General features: G+C 50.3%; 1 protein-coding gene across 2 annotated transcripts in view; it reads left to right on the forward strand.

Moving 5' to 3' along the window:
• The window catches only part of gxylt2 (glucoside xylosyltransferase 2), a 50,994-nt gene that overhangs the window by 31,155 nt on the left and 7,344 nt on the right, over window positions 1–12,495 (forward strand). For both annotated transcript variants that reach the window (XM_078543725.1, XM_078543726.1), the window contains one exon: window positions 9,697–9,820. In XM_078543725.1, the coding sequence (XP_078399851.1) occupies window positions 9,697–9,820 (124 nt within the window). The remainder of the gene's footprint in view (window positions 1–9,696; window positions 9,821–12,495) is intronic.

The following is a 12,495-nucleotide window of genomic DNA, read 5'->3' on the forward strand; positions in this document are numbered from 1 at the left end:
GGGATCGCGAGTGTGCACAGTCAAACATTTATTTGTGAAAGTTTTTGAAACTTGCCTGTGTGATCTGCAGTACTTCAAAACGCATACCAGCTGCTTGGTCTAGACTCTTAACCTTCAGGTCAGCACTCTGCAGTGAGTAATCTTTTCTGGGCCTGCAGGTTTCAGGAAGCCTTCCCTTAGCCTGGGAATGGGAGCTGAACTGTCCACTGGAGGCAGCTCCTCTAAGGAGAAAGGGAGGGCCGGAAGGGGGAGGAGGCCAGGAGTGCACATTCTCCAGGGAAGCCACCTTTGGGAGGATAGGCGAAGGCACAAGGAGCACAGGGCCAAGAGGTGGTCCAAGGTGGAAGGGGCCGCAGACGACGCCACTATCCTGCTGCCAGGGTATACAAGCAGCGAAGCAGCTACCTCAATATGTCTGAGGTGCAGTGCCAAAAAGACTCCGTCTCTCAAGGGAGACAGTCAACTATATCTGTCAGATGATAGGGCCTGAGATCTCCGCTAACTGTGTGGGTGGACACCCCATGCCATTGGCTCTGAAGGTCACAGCTGCCCTCAACTTCTATGCATCTGGCTCCTTCCAGGGGTCAGTGGGTGATCTTTGCGATGTCTCCCAATCAGCTGTCCACACTTGTGTCAAGCAGGTTACAGACGCTCTGTTCAGCCGTGCATTGATCTTCATCCACCACCGTTGGAAACAGGCAAGATAGACACAGCGAGCCAGAGGCTTCGCAGCCATTGTTGGCTTCCCCTGTGTCCAGGGTGCAATAGACTGTACACATGTGGCCATCAAGGTGCCAGAAGGTGAGCCCGGTGCCTTCGTCAACAGGAAGGGATTCCACTCCATGAACGTGCAGATAGTGTGTGATCACAGGATGCTGATTCTACAAGTCTGTGCAAGGTACCCAGGCAGCTCCCATGATGCCTACATGCTCAGACACTCCCAGGTGCCGGGGCTCTTCAATGCTCCAGCCCGGCTGGATGGATGGCTGCTGGTTGACAAGGACTATCCCCTCAGAAAGTGGCTCATGACGCCTCTCCGCCATCCAAGAACAGAAGCTGAGCAGCGGTACAATAGGTGCCACACCTCCACAAATGCTGTGGTGGAGAGAGCCATCGGTCTTCTCAAGATGTGCTTCCGATGCCTGGATCACTCAGGGGGCACACTGCAATACCCCCCAGATCGTGTGTTGCTGATAGTGGTTGCATGCTGCACTCTCCACAATCTTGCGCTGGAAAGGGGGGATGCTGTGGACGATGAAGACGTCAACCCAGTGGCTGCGGCTGTACACGATGAGTCCAGCAGTGAGTCCAAGGATGAGCACACACAGGGAAATGCTGAGGGGGTAGACGCTGACCCGGGCATACTCCAGGGAGACAGGGATACCCAGGAGGCTTTAATCTAATGAACCTTCAGCTAGCACACCACAGATGGACCTCCAGGACAAGCCTGGGCTGTGGGCTCGATACAAGTGGAAAGTCTGCCAGGTTAGGAACAGTCACTAAGGGCTTTGTTAATAAAGCTGAATGTCCAACAAAGCACTCATTACAGTTTTGGAAACCGTACACGTGCAGAAGAAAAGAGGCACCCTCAGCCATGGTGACACATCTGAATTTATTCTGTCAAGCAAACCAACTTACTCCAAAAAAAAAAGAGAATAGTGTTACCAAACAAAGCAAATCATAAGGACCTCATCTTGGGCCAACACAAAAGGAATAGTGAAAAACCCGTAGTGTGCGTAAGATGCCTTATGTTTTGTTTCCGGGTGCTACGTCTTGGTGCTGCCCCATTGCTCGGAGTGGCATCTGAGGCAGCCTGCTGACCCTGTTGGCCTCGATGACCTTGGCGGTCGTCCTCTGGCCCGTGGAGCCTGTGCTGGCCCCGCCTGGGAGGGAGCTGCCAGTTCCACAGCTGCCATCTCCCCAGTCGTTGCAGCCTTACTGGATGCTATGGTCACTGGGAGAGAGGCGGAGGAGCTGCCGCCCACATCCGGAGCGCCCTGAGAGGTGCCCATAGAGACGCCAGGCAGCTGCTGCTTTGGACCTCCCTGCTCACCGTGGGTTGATGGGCACTGAGCTGTGAAAGTTGATGTCCAAACCATCTCCCACACTGGCACTGACCAGCTGAGGTCAATGACAATGTGAGGGCTTGCTGGTCAGAGCGCATCCCCAGGAAGCCCTGACGGGTTTCCTGGAGTAGCCTCTCCACGAGAGTCACCACTCTCTCCATGGAGGACGCATGGCACTCGGACATGCGGCTCATTGCTGCGGCGATTGTCCACGTCGACGACTCCACCACGGACACCAAGCCAAGCATAGCCTCATGTATCTCCCCCAGATGCTCCCGCGCACCCGGCCGCATTTCCTGCCCCTGCTGCGTCGCGGACAACTCCAGAGGCACATCATCAGGCAACGACTGGGCATGTGCCTGGTTCCCTGCAGCCCTCTGACTGCTGGTGCCATGGGCACTCTGTCTCTGCCAGTGACTGTGAATTGCCCTCACTTTGTGCCCTGGGACACTAGCCGATCTTCGAATTCCCACCGAGGTGCTAGTATCTGCACTGGTGCCTGCCCCGCAGAGGTGGTGTGACGCTGGTGAGACTTCAGGGTCCTCAGGTGTGAGAGGGAGCCTCTGCTGTCCCTCCTCCCGGCCCTGCTCCGCTGATGTTGAAAGGAAGAACAAGAGCAGTGGATCAGTTAACATGGAGTCAATGACAAAGTGCATCCCTGCCCCCCGGATCATTATGCACTCATCCTTCCATAACCAATGGTCAAACCATGTTGCAAAATTAAATCAATTAACATTCAGCACTGCTTTGACTGTTGGGAGAACAATGCTGACCTCACTGTTGGACATAAATACCTGGCTGTGGCACACTAGCCTCACCGACACCAGTGGACCTGGGCGCATGGCGCCTCTCCAGATCCAGGGCTTCCTGCTCGAAGCGGCTAAGAATGGCGATCTTTGCCTGGCCACTGCCTATCCTTGCACGCTCTGCCGCGTTATGAGCATTCTTCTCCTGAAAATGAGAGACGAGCATTGACTAGTGAAAATTGCACATGGATTCGCTTCGTGCACGGCCCACCCCATCCAGAGTGGGAGATATCAGGGCTCCAGTGCCTCCTCACCCCGCTGCTGCCGAACACTCACACAAAGGTGCTAGGCCTGTCTTAACCCCCCCACCACCTCCCCTCCCCCCCCGAACACATGCTGCCTATATCACATTGGCTTGTTGCTACACCACCTTGAAGCTCCCCCCCAGCATGTCATCACCCTGACTTGGACATGTCCTGCAGTTTAAGCACAGCACCTAGGTGCAGCTCCTCCAGGTTGCCCCCAAACCAGTCATGTGGGTCTCAGTGTAACACATGCTGCGGGGGCAAAACACATCTCTTCACCACCCTCTCAGGCTGACCTCAGCATGGGCAATATCTGCTTGCCCACCCAGCAAAGGACAAATGCCATCAATGATTCAATGCAGTCACTACACTCAGGCTTGGTGGGCAGCAGGTGGGTTACCCAACCTGCTGGGTTACATGATCAATGCCAACATGGCACTCACCCTGCCTGAGTGCAACAAGTCATTGAAGCGTTTGCGACACTGGATCCACGCGCACCGCATCATGTCACAGGAGCTCACCACCTCCTCCCAAGCATGTTTCGTCCTATGGGGGGACCTCCTCCTCCTGTCCTGGGGTACCAAGGCTTCCCACCGTGCTGGCACCTCCTCGGGGATTGCAGCAAGGCAGTCATCCGAGAAATGACGGGCACACTGCCCCCACCCCCCCACCCTCTGGCCTAGCCTGCTCACCAGAAGCCCTCTGGTGAGCCCTTCCACTTGCCATTGTGAGCAGCCTTGCAAAAGCTGCCAGCGCTTCATATAAACAGGCTGCCGGGCTGCCATTGGACCTGGCGGACAGTGCACTCCCACCGCTGCCCATCCACTCCGCGTAAAATGGCGGCGCGGACCCAATCGTGCAGTGACCGGGTCCGCGCCCACTCCCGCTCCGCCACGCCCCCCCCTCCCCACCCCCAACCAAACAGAAAATTCAGCCCCAAGACTCATTTTAATCTTTGACCCATATTGCAGGGGATACGATTTCAAGTGATGGGTCCAAGTAGGATTTAGAAAAAAATAGTTGCTTTGAATGCTGTGTTTGTACATATGGTACATTTACATTTGTCCATGCTGTTGTCTGCGACAATTGGCGGAATTTTCCGTGCCCACTGGTGTCGGATGTGTTTGTCGGATTGTGCGGACGATATGACGAGAAGGCCAAAAATTGGTTTCACGATGTCTTGAAACCAGTTTGTAATCGTCCCCTCAGCTCGTCAACTGCGGGCCGAGTTTCCCACCACTGGACGTCGGAAGCCTCATTGTAATACACCTGCATCTTGTTATAAGCCCAGCCCGCCGGAATCATCCCCCCCACGCTGGATCGTCAGGATCATGCCAACGTGTTTTATAACAGCATATAAAAGGCGTGCACTTGATCGGCTGCAATTCGAGGGGAATTCAGAGGTGAGTGCACAGTAACATTGTGCAGCGCTTATTAGGGTCGCTTGTTGGACTTTAAAGCTGAGGCAAGGGCTGCCCTGTGGTTGAAGCAACTTTGGGGGTGGGGGTGGGTAGCAGGGGGATCAAGGGCTCCCTTGTGGTTGAGGCAACTTGATGGGGTGGTGGGCAAGGGCTGGCCAGTGGTTGCAGGTAGTGCACAAGCACGTGCGAGTTGCTGGGAGTGAAGCAGCATGCATTAGAGTGACCATTCCTCCACAGCAGAGACAGTTCAGACACAGCCATATTGACACACTTGGAGTCAGGCCTCGAGCTTATCTGTCCACTCAAGCAACGGAGAGGCATGAAAGTGTCAGATCTTTTCACCCCTCGGTGACTGCAAACTAATGAGCATTTCAGTGGACTGTAGAACAGTTGGACAACAGGGTACGTTGTACAATCTCCTTGCTAAATCTGGCCATGGAGCAGTCACTGGTGGAGGCACTCAGCCCCTTGCAATGTCATCATCCCGGTTTGGACTAGTCTCCCCCATGACTCAAGCTAACAGTGCAGCCTTGCAGCGCATGTTAGGAGAATGTCTGTGCCTGAGATGAGAGCACATCATGCAGTCCAATGGGCAAAGCCTGGCTGTGCAGAAGGAGGAGCAGCACGCTCGGGAAGAAGGGGCAGCTGGGGCTCCACAGGCCACTGAGCAGCTACAGCGAGCCGTCGCTGATCAGCGCCTTGCTAGACCCAGGGCCTATAGACACCGCCTTTCATTCCTGCAGATGACCTAGAACCAGCGTCACTGAAGACTGTGCATGTCCTGGGAACTGGTCGGTCACATCTGCCACCTGCTGCAGGATTTGGCGCCATGGGGACATGGAGGGCACCCACTGCCAGTAGCTGTTAAAGTGACTGGGGTGCTCAATTTTTACGCAGTGGCTCCTTTCAGGGCTCTACAGGTGACCTTTGTGAGATATCACAAGCCTCCACCCACAATTGCATCCATGAGGTCAAGGATGCCATCTTCGCAAGGGCACATAGCTTTGTACATTTCACCCAGGACCAGGAAAGCCAGGTTGCAAGCGATTGGATTAGCCCAGATCTCAGGTTTCCCACAGGTGCAGGGTGCCATCGACTGCACTCACATGATGCTTAGATCTCTATCACAACACGCGGTCAACTATGTCAACCACAAGGGATTCCATTCGCTGAATGTTCAGTTGGTGCGTGACCACTGCAAGTGCATCCTGCAGGTCTGTGCACAGAGTGTGTCCACGACTCCTACATTCTCAATCGGCCACAGATCCTTGACATCTTCTAGGGTCCACAGAGACTGCAGCGATGGCTCCTTGGGGACAAGGACTACCTACAGAGCAGATTGCTGATGACACCCGTGCAGCAGCCTCAGGCTGCAGCAGAGAGAAGGGATAATGAGGCTCGTGCTGCAACTCACAACCTGGTGGAGCAAACCATCAGGATGCTGAAAATGAGGTTCCGGTGCCTGGACCGATCTGGTGGAGCCCTGCAATACAGTCCACAGAGGGTGTCCCACATTGTTGTTGTCTGCTGTGCCCTTTACAACCTGGCACTGCATTGGGGAGAGGAGCTGGCTGAGGAGGAGATGGAGGAGCTGAAGGTCTCGTCTGATGAGGAGGACATTGGCAGGGATGAGGGCGAGGAGATACTCGAAGGCGATGCTGAAGGCGATGAGGTCATTGCAGTATCCAGACGAGGCAGGCGCACTCAGGAGGCCCTCATAGCTGCTGGATTTGTGGAGGACGATGACGAAATGCAGTGAGGAGATCCTCACATTGCATCTACGAATGTTTGACTCCAGACAGGTTTTTGGCAGTGCACATACCCGCTGATATGGATCCTGTCATGGAGACACAGTGGAGGCCCCAATAGTTGCTCTATTTCAGGAGGTTGATGATGATGACATGTAGTGAGGACACTCCATAGATCTTCACATCTGTGAATGTCTGACTGGTCTGGCCGAGGGCAGCTCGCTTGCAGTCTGTGGTCAGGGTCCTATCATGGAAATGCAGCCATGAAACTTTAAAAGCACCTGATCCTTTGTCCAACTTCAGGAGCACAGCGTCACTGGTCACAGATGCTGATGAGATGGGGACCAGCCCCACCTTAAAGGTGCTGAGAGCACACAGAGAGATTGACGGAACTCTGTGACGTCTGTCCACGACAGACTAGCACTGTCAATGTGCAGGCATCAGGAATGTTTCCAGAGAGTGTGAGGCCAGACCATCACTTTTGGTCTGAAGGCTGCACAAAGCACAGGGAAGAGGCTCTGGACTGAGACACCTGCCTTTATCCTATGCAGGAAACAAGATTTCACATCTGAGTGACACGAACGCTGCTCATCGGAACAAGGAGCCATAGGCAGGGAGACATTCCGCAACTGTGACATGACCAAGTGCAGAGGCTTGTCATCTGACTTGGAACCAGTAAATTTCTTGCCTCCAACAGCCCTCCGAGTGTTGGAGACCTGGGAAGTCCCTGCCGCCACCTGCGGTGAATCAGACCGTGAGATATGCTCACCAGATTGTGATCCATCGAGGTGTGTGTCTCTGCACTGGTGGAGGGCGTGGGTGAGCGCAGTGACGGGTCTTCAGTGAGGACCCTTCAGATTTCTTTTCAGAGGTTCCCTTAGGGCTTGATTTGAGGCTCTGGGTCATGGTCTCTGTCAGCTGTGTCCCAGATATGCCAGCAAAAGCAAGGAGAGATAATTAGTGCAGGGCAGTGGCCTGTGAAAGAGGACACATCACTCACGGCATGGTGTCTGATGGATGTTGCACTGCTGGATCCTCACTTGGTAAAGCACCGCCGACCTCACCGTCAACATAGGACTGGGCCAGACTGTCGCCGGTCAGCTGGATGGTTCTGTTTTCAAAGTCCGTGAAGACCTTGATTTCAGGCATTCCGCCACCGGTCTGTGACTTCTCTCTCTTGTTGTGTGCTAGCTAGTCCTGCGTGAATAGAGATGGAGAGAGTGTAAGCAGCATGCCTGCCAGGTGAGATGATAAGTGTGCCTGGCATGTGTGGGTGGTGAGTGGTCCCATGGATGGGATGAGGACAATGAATGATGAATGAGAGAATGAATGATGATGCCCCTTGAACTGCCAGTGAGTGAGATCCCTGTGGATGTGTGATGGGTTTGTGAGTGTGTGAGTTGAGAGTGATGAGAAAAGTGACTCATCCTGGAGGAATGGAGGAGATAATTCATTCTTTTTTGGCATTGGGTGGCTGTCCTTTTTCCCAGGGCATTGGTACTGACCACCGCTGCCACTGCCTCCCAAGCCAGATTGGTGATGTTACTGCCTATCCCATGGCCAAAGCGGGGTTAGAGGACATCATAGTGAGCCTCCGCTGTATCTAAAAGGCGCTCAAGGGATGTGTCATTAAATCTGGGGGGCTGCAGTCTTCTTGTCTTTCGGGGCCGTGTCTTCCATGCAGCAGTCATGGTCTGGATGCACGGAGAGATGTGCGTGCGGCTGCACTTTAAATATGGTGCCCAACATGAGGAAACAGCAAGGTGATGGTGGGCGAATGAGAACCCGCCCACCCTCGAAACAGCGTGTTTCCCGGGAATGCATAATTAATGAGGCGGGATTGGGGTGATAAAGCATGAGATGCCACCATTACAGCCGGCGGGTAAAACGTCGTTTCTCACGCCTGCTACTGCACTTTGTGCAAATCTGGGATGATTCTACCCAATAGGTAGTTCAAACTTAATGAGCTAGTTATGATATTGCTTCTGCCTAGACTGTAAATAGTTTATTGTTAGCTTCCATAAATCTATAAACCACTCACTCCCATTGTCTTGAAAGCTTCTAATTCCTTTTCTTGGCTGTGAACACCGAAATATAACAGGGACTCAGTCAGGTTTCTGAGATGGGCAGTCAAGTTTTGGAAATGGAAAACAGCAATGAGGTGAGAAAAGATACCTACAAGATTTGCTTATAATGCAGTAGACGCTTACAATTAGTTTGCTTTAGGTAAACAAAGCTGACTGATATGAAACAACATAGCATGTTCATGAGTTTTGTATTATCACCTGTGGCTTCCTATGCCACTGCCCTAGCTGGTGTTTCACCATGACAAAGCCCCTCCCTCTAACCTACCCTCTGAGGTACATGTGGTTTTGGTCTCTGAGCTGGTGCTTGTTGTGTTTGGATCGAGTGACCCGACATCTTCAGAAAGGCTGGCCACCTGATCCTGAACTGGCGTTAGTGGTCCTGATGTTTTCAACACTTGAAATTAAAGAGAGCACAAAGATTAGCTTTGGTGTAAAATGAGGCAAGAGAGAAATCTGTGGCTGCTGAATGTAGCTGCAGCTCATCATGCAGAGTGTGTAAAACGAGATAGAAGTGAGAAGCAAAAAAGAGTAAGGCATAAAGAAACCCTGCATGATGTCTTCTCCAGCGTCACCGCTCACCATGGCTATAACTCACCCCCTCCCCCCGATAACCAGCACATTTCTTCCACTGGGGTCAGAGTGTGCGGGTGATCTCAGCCTCTTCTAGTTACAGCCTCCTGCTGCCCCCGGTGTGCAACCTTCTGTAGAAAGAAGAGTGTGTTAGTGACAACCTAGTGTGGTGTTTAGAGAATGTGCTGTCATGGAAGAATAGTTTGTGAGCAAATGAGGGTAGGAGATGGAGCAAAGTGTAGAGTAGTGAATGTAGGAGAGTGAAGGGAAGTGGGGAGGGAAAAGAATGCCTGCAGGTGGTTAGGAGAGATTAAAATAAGATCCTTACCTTGACAGCTTTGACAAGGGCATGACATATTTTCTGTATTGCAGCCATATTCTGGGTGCTAAGCACCTGGCATTGACCTCCTCGGTGACATCTTCACATGGTGCCTTGAAAATGTTCTGCCCCCACCCCCATGTTTGATAGCCTGTACCAGGGTCTCCAAAACTGCAACAAAAAATCTTGGTGCCCTCTTTGTCATTACAGACCTTTCATAGGGTTTTCCTAATTTCTGCAGTGTGTTCATCCCATTTTCATCTTATAATTTTTAAATGGAAAGTAAATGGTAATTTCTTGATTGATGCATCTGTTCTTTGTAACTTCCCCATTGGCTCCCAGTTGGACTGAAAATGAAGTAATCCAATAGGATTGTCAGTGAAATGTCACTTTACACATGTACAAATTACTGCTTCTGGTCTCTGTTCCTATAGAACAGTATGATTCCAACTGGACTAAGATGGGAAGAATTGTTGTATCCTTTATACCATAAATACAAAAATGATATCACATGGGGAGACCAGGATTTATTAAACATAATCTTTCACGACAACCCAGGTAAGTAATGCATAGCCTGCTGCTATAATTTTATTTTACAATGTGTTTTATAAAAGCAACAACTGTCTATTAGCTTTCTATTTTAATTATGACTTTCTAAAATAATGGGAAATTTGGGATGAATGAATGTAAGTGTTTTTAATGGAGGCTATTCTTTGTGGTGCGGTCGTGTGTATTGTTTGCAAGTTGGTGAATAACTTCTTCATTTTACTGCTGAAAAAAACTTGATCGCTTCCTACCAGTCACGTATCTTGCATTCACTTGAGTTACATTGGAATGCAATGGAGCATACACTTGCTGATCCCCATTCAGCCAGGCTCTGCATGATCCTGAAAACTGGCAAGTACAATGAGTAGGGACTCAATTTAAAAAATGCATAGCTTTTATACTCTTTTGATGAACCCGTGAGGGAAAATAATAAATGAATAGCCCCTTTGAAGGGCGCATTTCAGGTTGTTGCAGCAAAAAACAAAAAGTTTAAAGGCAATTTATCAAATTAAATCACCATGCACTCCAGCACCACCGCCCCCCACCAACCCTCCCCACAGTGATGGAAGATCATAACTTTAGAGGAGTTACTTTAGAGTGAGTGGCTTAATTTCAGGATTCTTGCTGCTCGAATACAGGGCTATTACTAATGTTTTGCACATGAGCATATTTACTGTGCCACATATCAAAGATTAAAAAGCGAGTAATTAAAATCAATTATCTAATTGAAACAGTCTTGGAGAACAGAAATAAAGCATGAGTAATGCCTGGCAGGTGAACAGTGGTAATCACAACCTTGACTGTATTGTGCTTAGCAATTATGAAGAAAAATAACAATTCACCTTTAGTTTTAATTTTTCCAGTACAGTAAAGGTAATTGAAATATGCACAGTCCAAGACCTGACCGCATCAGAGCTACATGACTAGATTGGGCGCATTACCAAGTTTTTATTAAAATTCCCTCTTGAAGTGTTATAAAAGTTTGCCACTTACAGACCATTTCACAAATGCTCAGATAAACGTGGAAAAGCTGACATGCTACTCTTTATATCACAATAAAGATAAACCACTCACCACTTATTTACAAATGATTTGAAATTTGAGTCCTGAGAGTTTTTGAACAATTTCTTTGCAAAACATTTCCTCTTCCCTTCTCTTGAGAGCAGTGAGTCATGTCCATTTGAGTGCTGGCAGACTAATAGCATCATATTCTTTGTGCAAACCTTGGGCTGGATTTTGTGCAGCCCATTGTGGCAGGAACTATGGTGACTGAACCCATTTAATCATGGGAATCACCACACCAGTCTCCCAGCAGTGGGAAAACCTCCCCTGATTAAGGCGGAAAGGGCTGGTGCGCAATTCCCGTCCGCCAGCAGTAGGATGTCAATTAGGCTCATTAGTAAAACCAGTTAACACTCATTATCCCTGAGCCCACTGCAGTTCATGGATTAAATGGAGGCCACACAGCGAACTTTCAGGCACTTTGTGCCCAATTAATGGACACAGCACTGGGCAGGGCAGTGGCCACTGAAAGCCACCCAACTCCCTTCCGCCAACTCCCTTTTCCCGTCTTCCATGACCCGCATCCTGCCTTCACTCACCTGTGGCCCCTTGTGATCCTGGGCCTCAGTGGTGAGGGTGGCATTCCCATCAGCTGTCACTACTCCTGCTGGCACTAGTGGCAAAGACAAGCTGTCTCTGATTGGCCGGCAGCTCTCGGAAGGCGGGACCTCTGCTGGCGGGGACCTCGTTTGCAGGGAAGGCCCAATAGTGCCTGATTGAGTGCCTGAAGGGCACGTGATTCCATCGGGCTCCTCCATGGAACTGACGGGGGTTCCCTGTCAGTTTTCTGCCTGGTGGGCAAGACCCTCGTCTGCCTGAAAAAATTCTGGCCCCAGACCCTGATTGTTAGTACATGCTCCAGTTGACGGGGACATCACAGTCTTCATTTGTCACTGCAAAGCAACAGCACCGGGAACCATGGTCGATTCCTCTTTTTAAGCCTCCCAAACCCAAGAATATTTAGATTAATTCCAGTGCATCAACACCAGCCTGGTTTAAATCACTAAGCTCAGAACAAGTTTTAAACTGTACCTACAACCTTCCTGGTCTGTAAAGGTTAGTACCATGGTGAGTCATGGAAAAAAGCCAATGTTAAAATCTTCGTGTTTAAGAATACATGGAATGTAAAATAATTGTTTTTAGATACATCCCAAATCTTCTCAGAAGTTAAATCTCAAAGTTTAAGCAATTTAATAAGGGAAGACATGTAACAGGTATATGTGCTGTAGATGTTGACATATAAGTCAACCTTTGAATTCTCAAAAAATCCCTCCAAAAGGGGCGTTGACTCATACGCCAAGTATGAAAATAAAACGCTGGCATGGGTAGTTGCCATTTTGTTGTTTGCCTCATGGGGTCTGCTCTTTGTGGGTGTCTCTTAAACTCCCTCACGTCTTCGCAACACAGCCTGTATCGCCTACTTGATCCCTTACACCAGTAAGTAAAACATCTGTTTGTGGGGTGAAAAATTGAGGCTGACTACGAATGCGAGTATAGCATCTTGTGGCCAAAAAAGGGAGTCAGCTTATAAGCCGAGTGTATGCAAAAACATGGCCGGAATTTTTCAACCCTTCACACTGGTGGGATCTTCCGGTCCCACCGATGTGAGCGGAGATTTCAATGGC

The sequence above is a fragment of the Cetorhinus maximus genome, chromosome 6 (assembly GCF_964194155.1).
Source record: "Cetorhinus maximus chromosome 6, sCetMax3.hap1.1, whole genome shotgun sequence".
In the NCBI taxonomy this organism is placed as follows: Eukaryota; Metazoa; Chordata; class Chondrichthyes; order Lamniformes; family Cetorhinidae; genus Cetorhinus; species Cetorhinus maximus.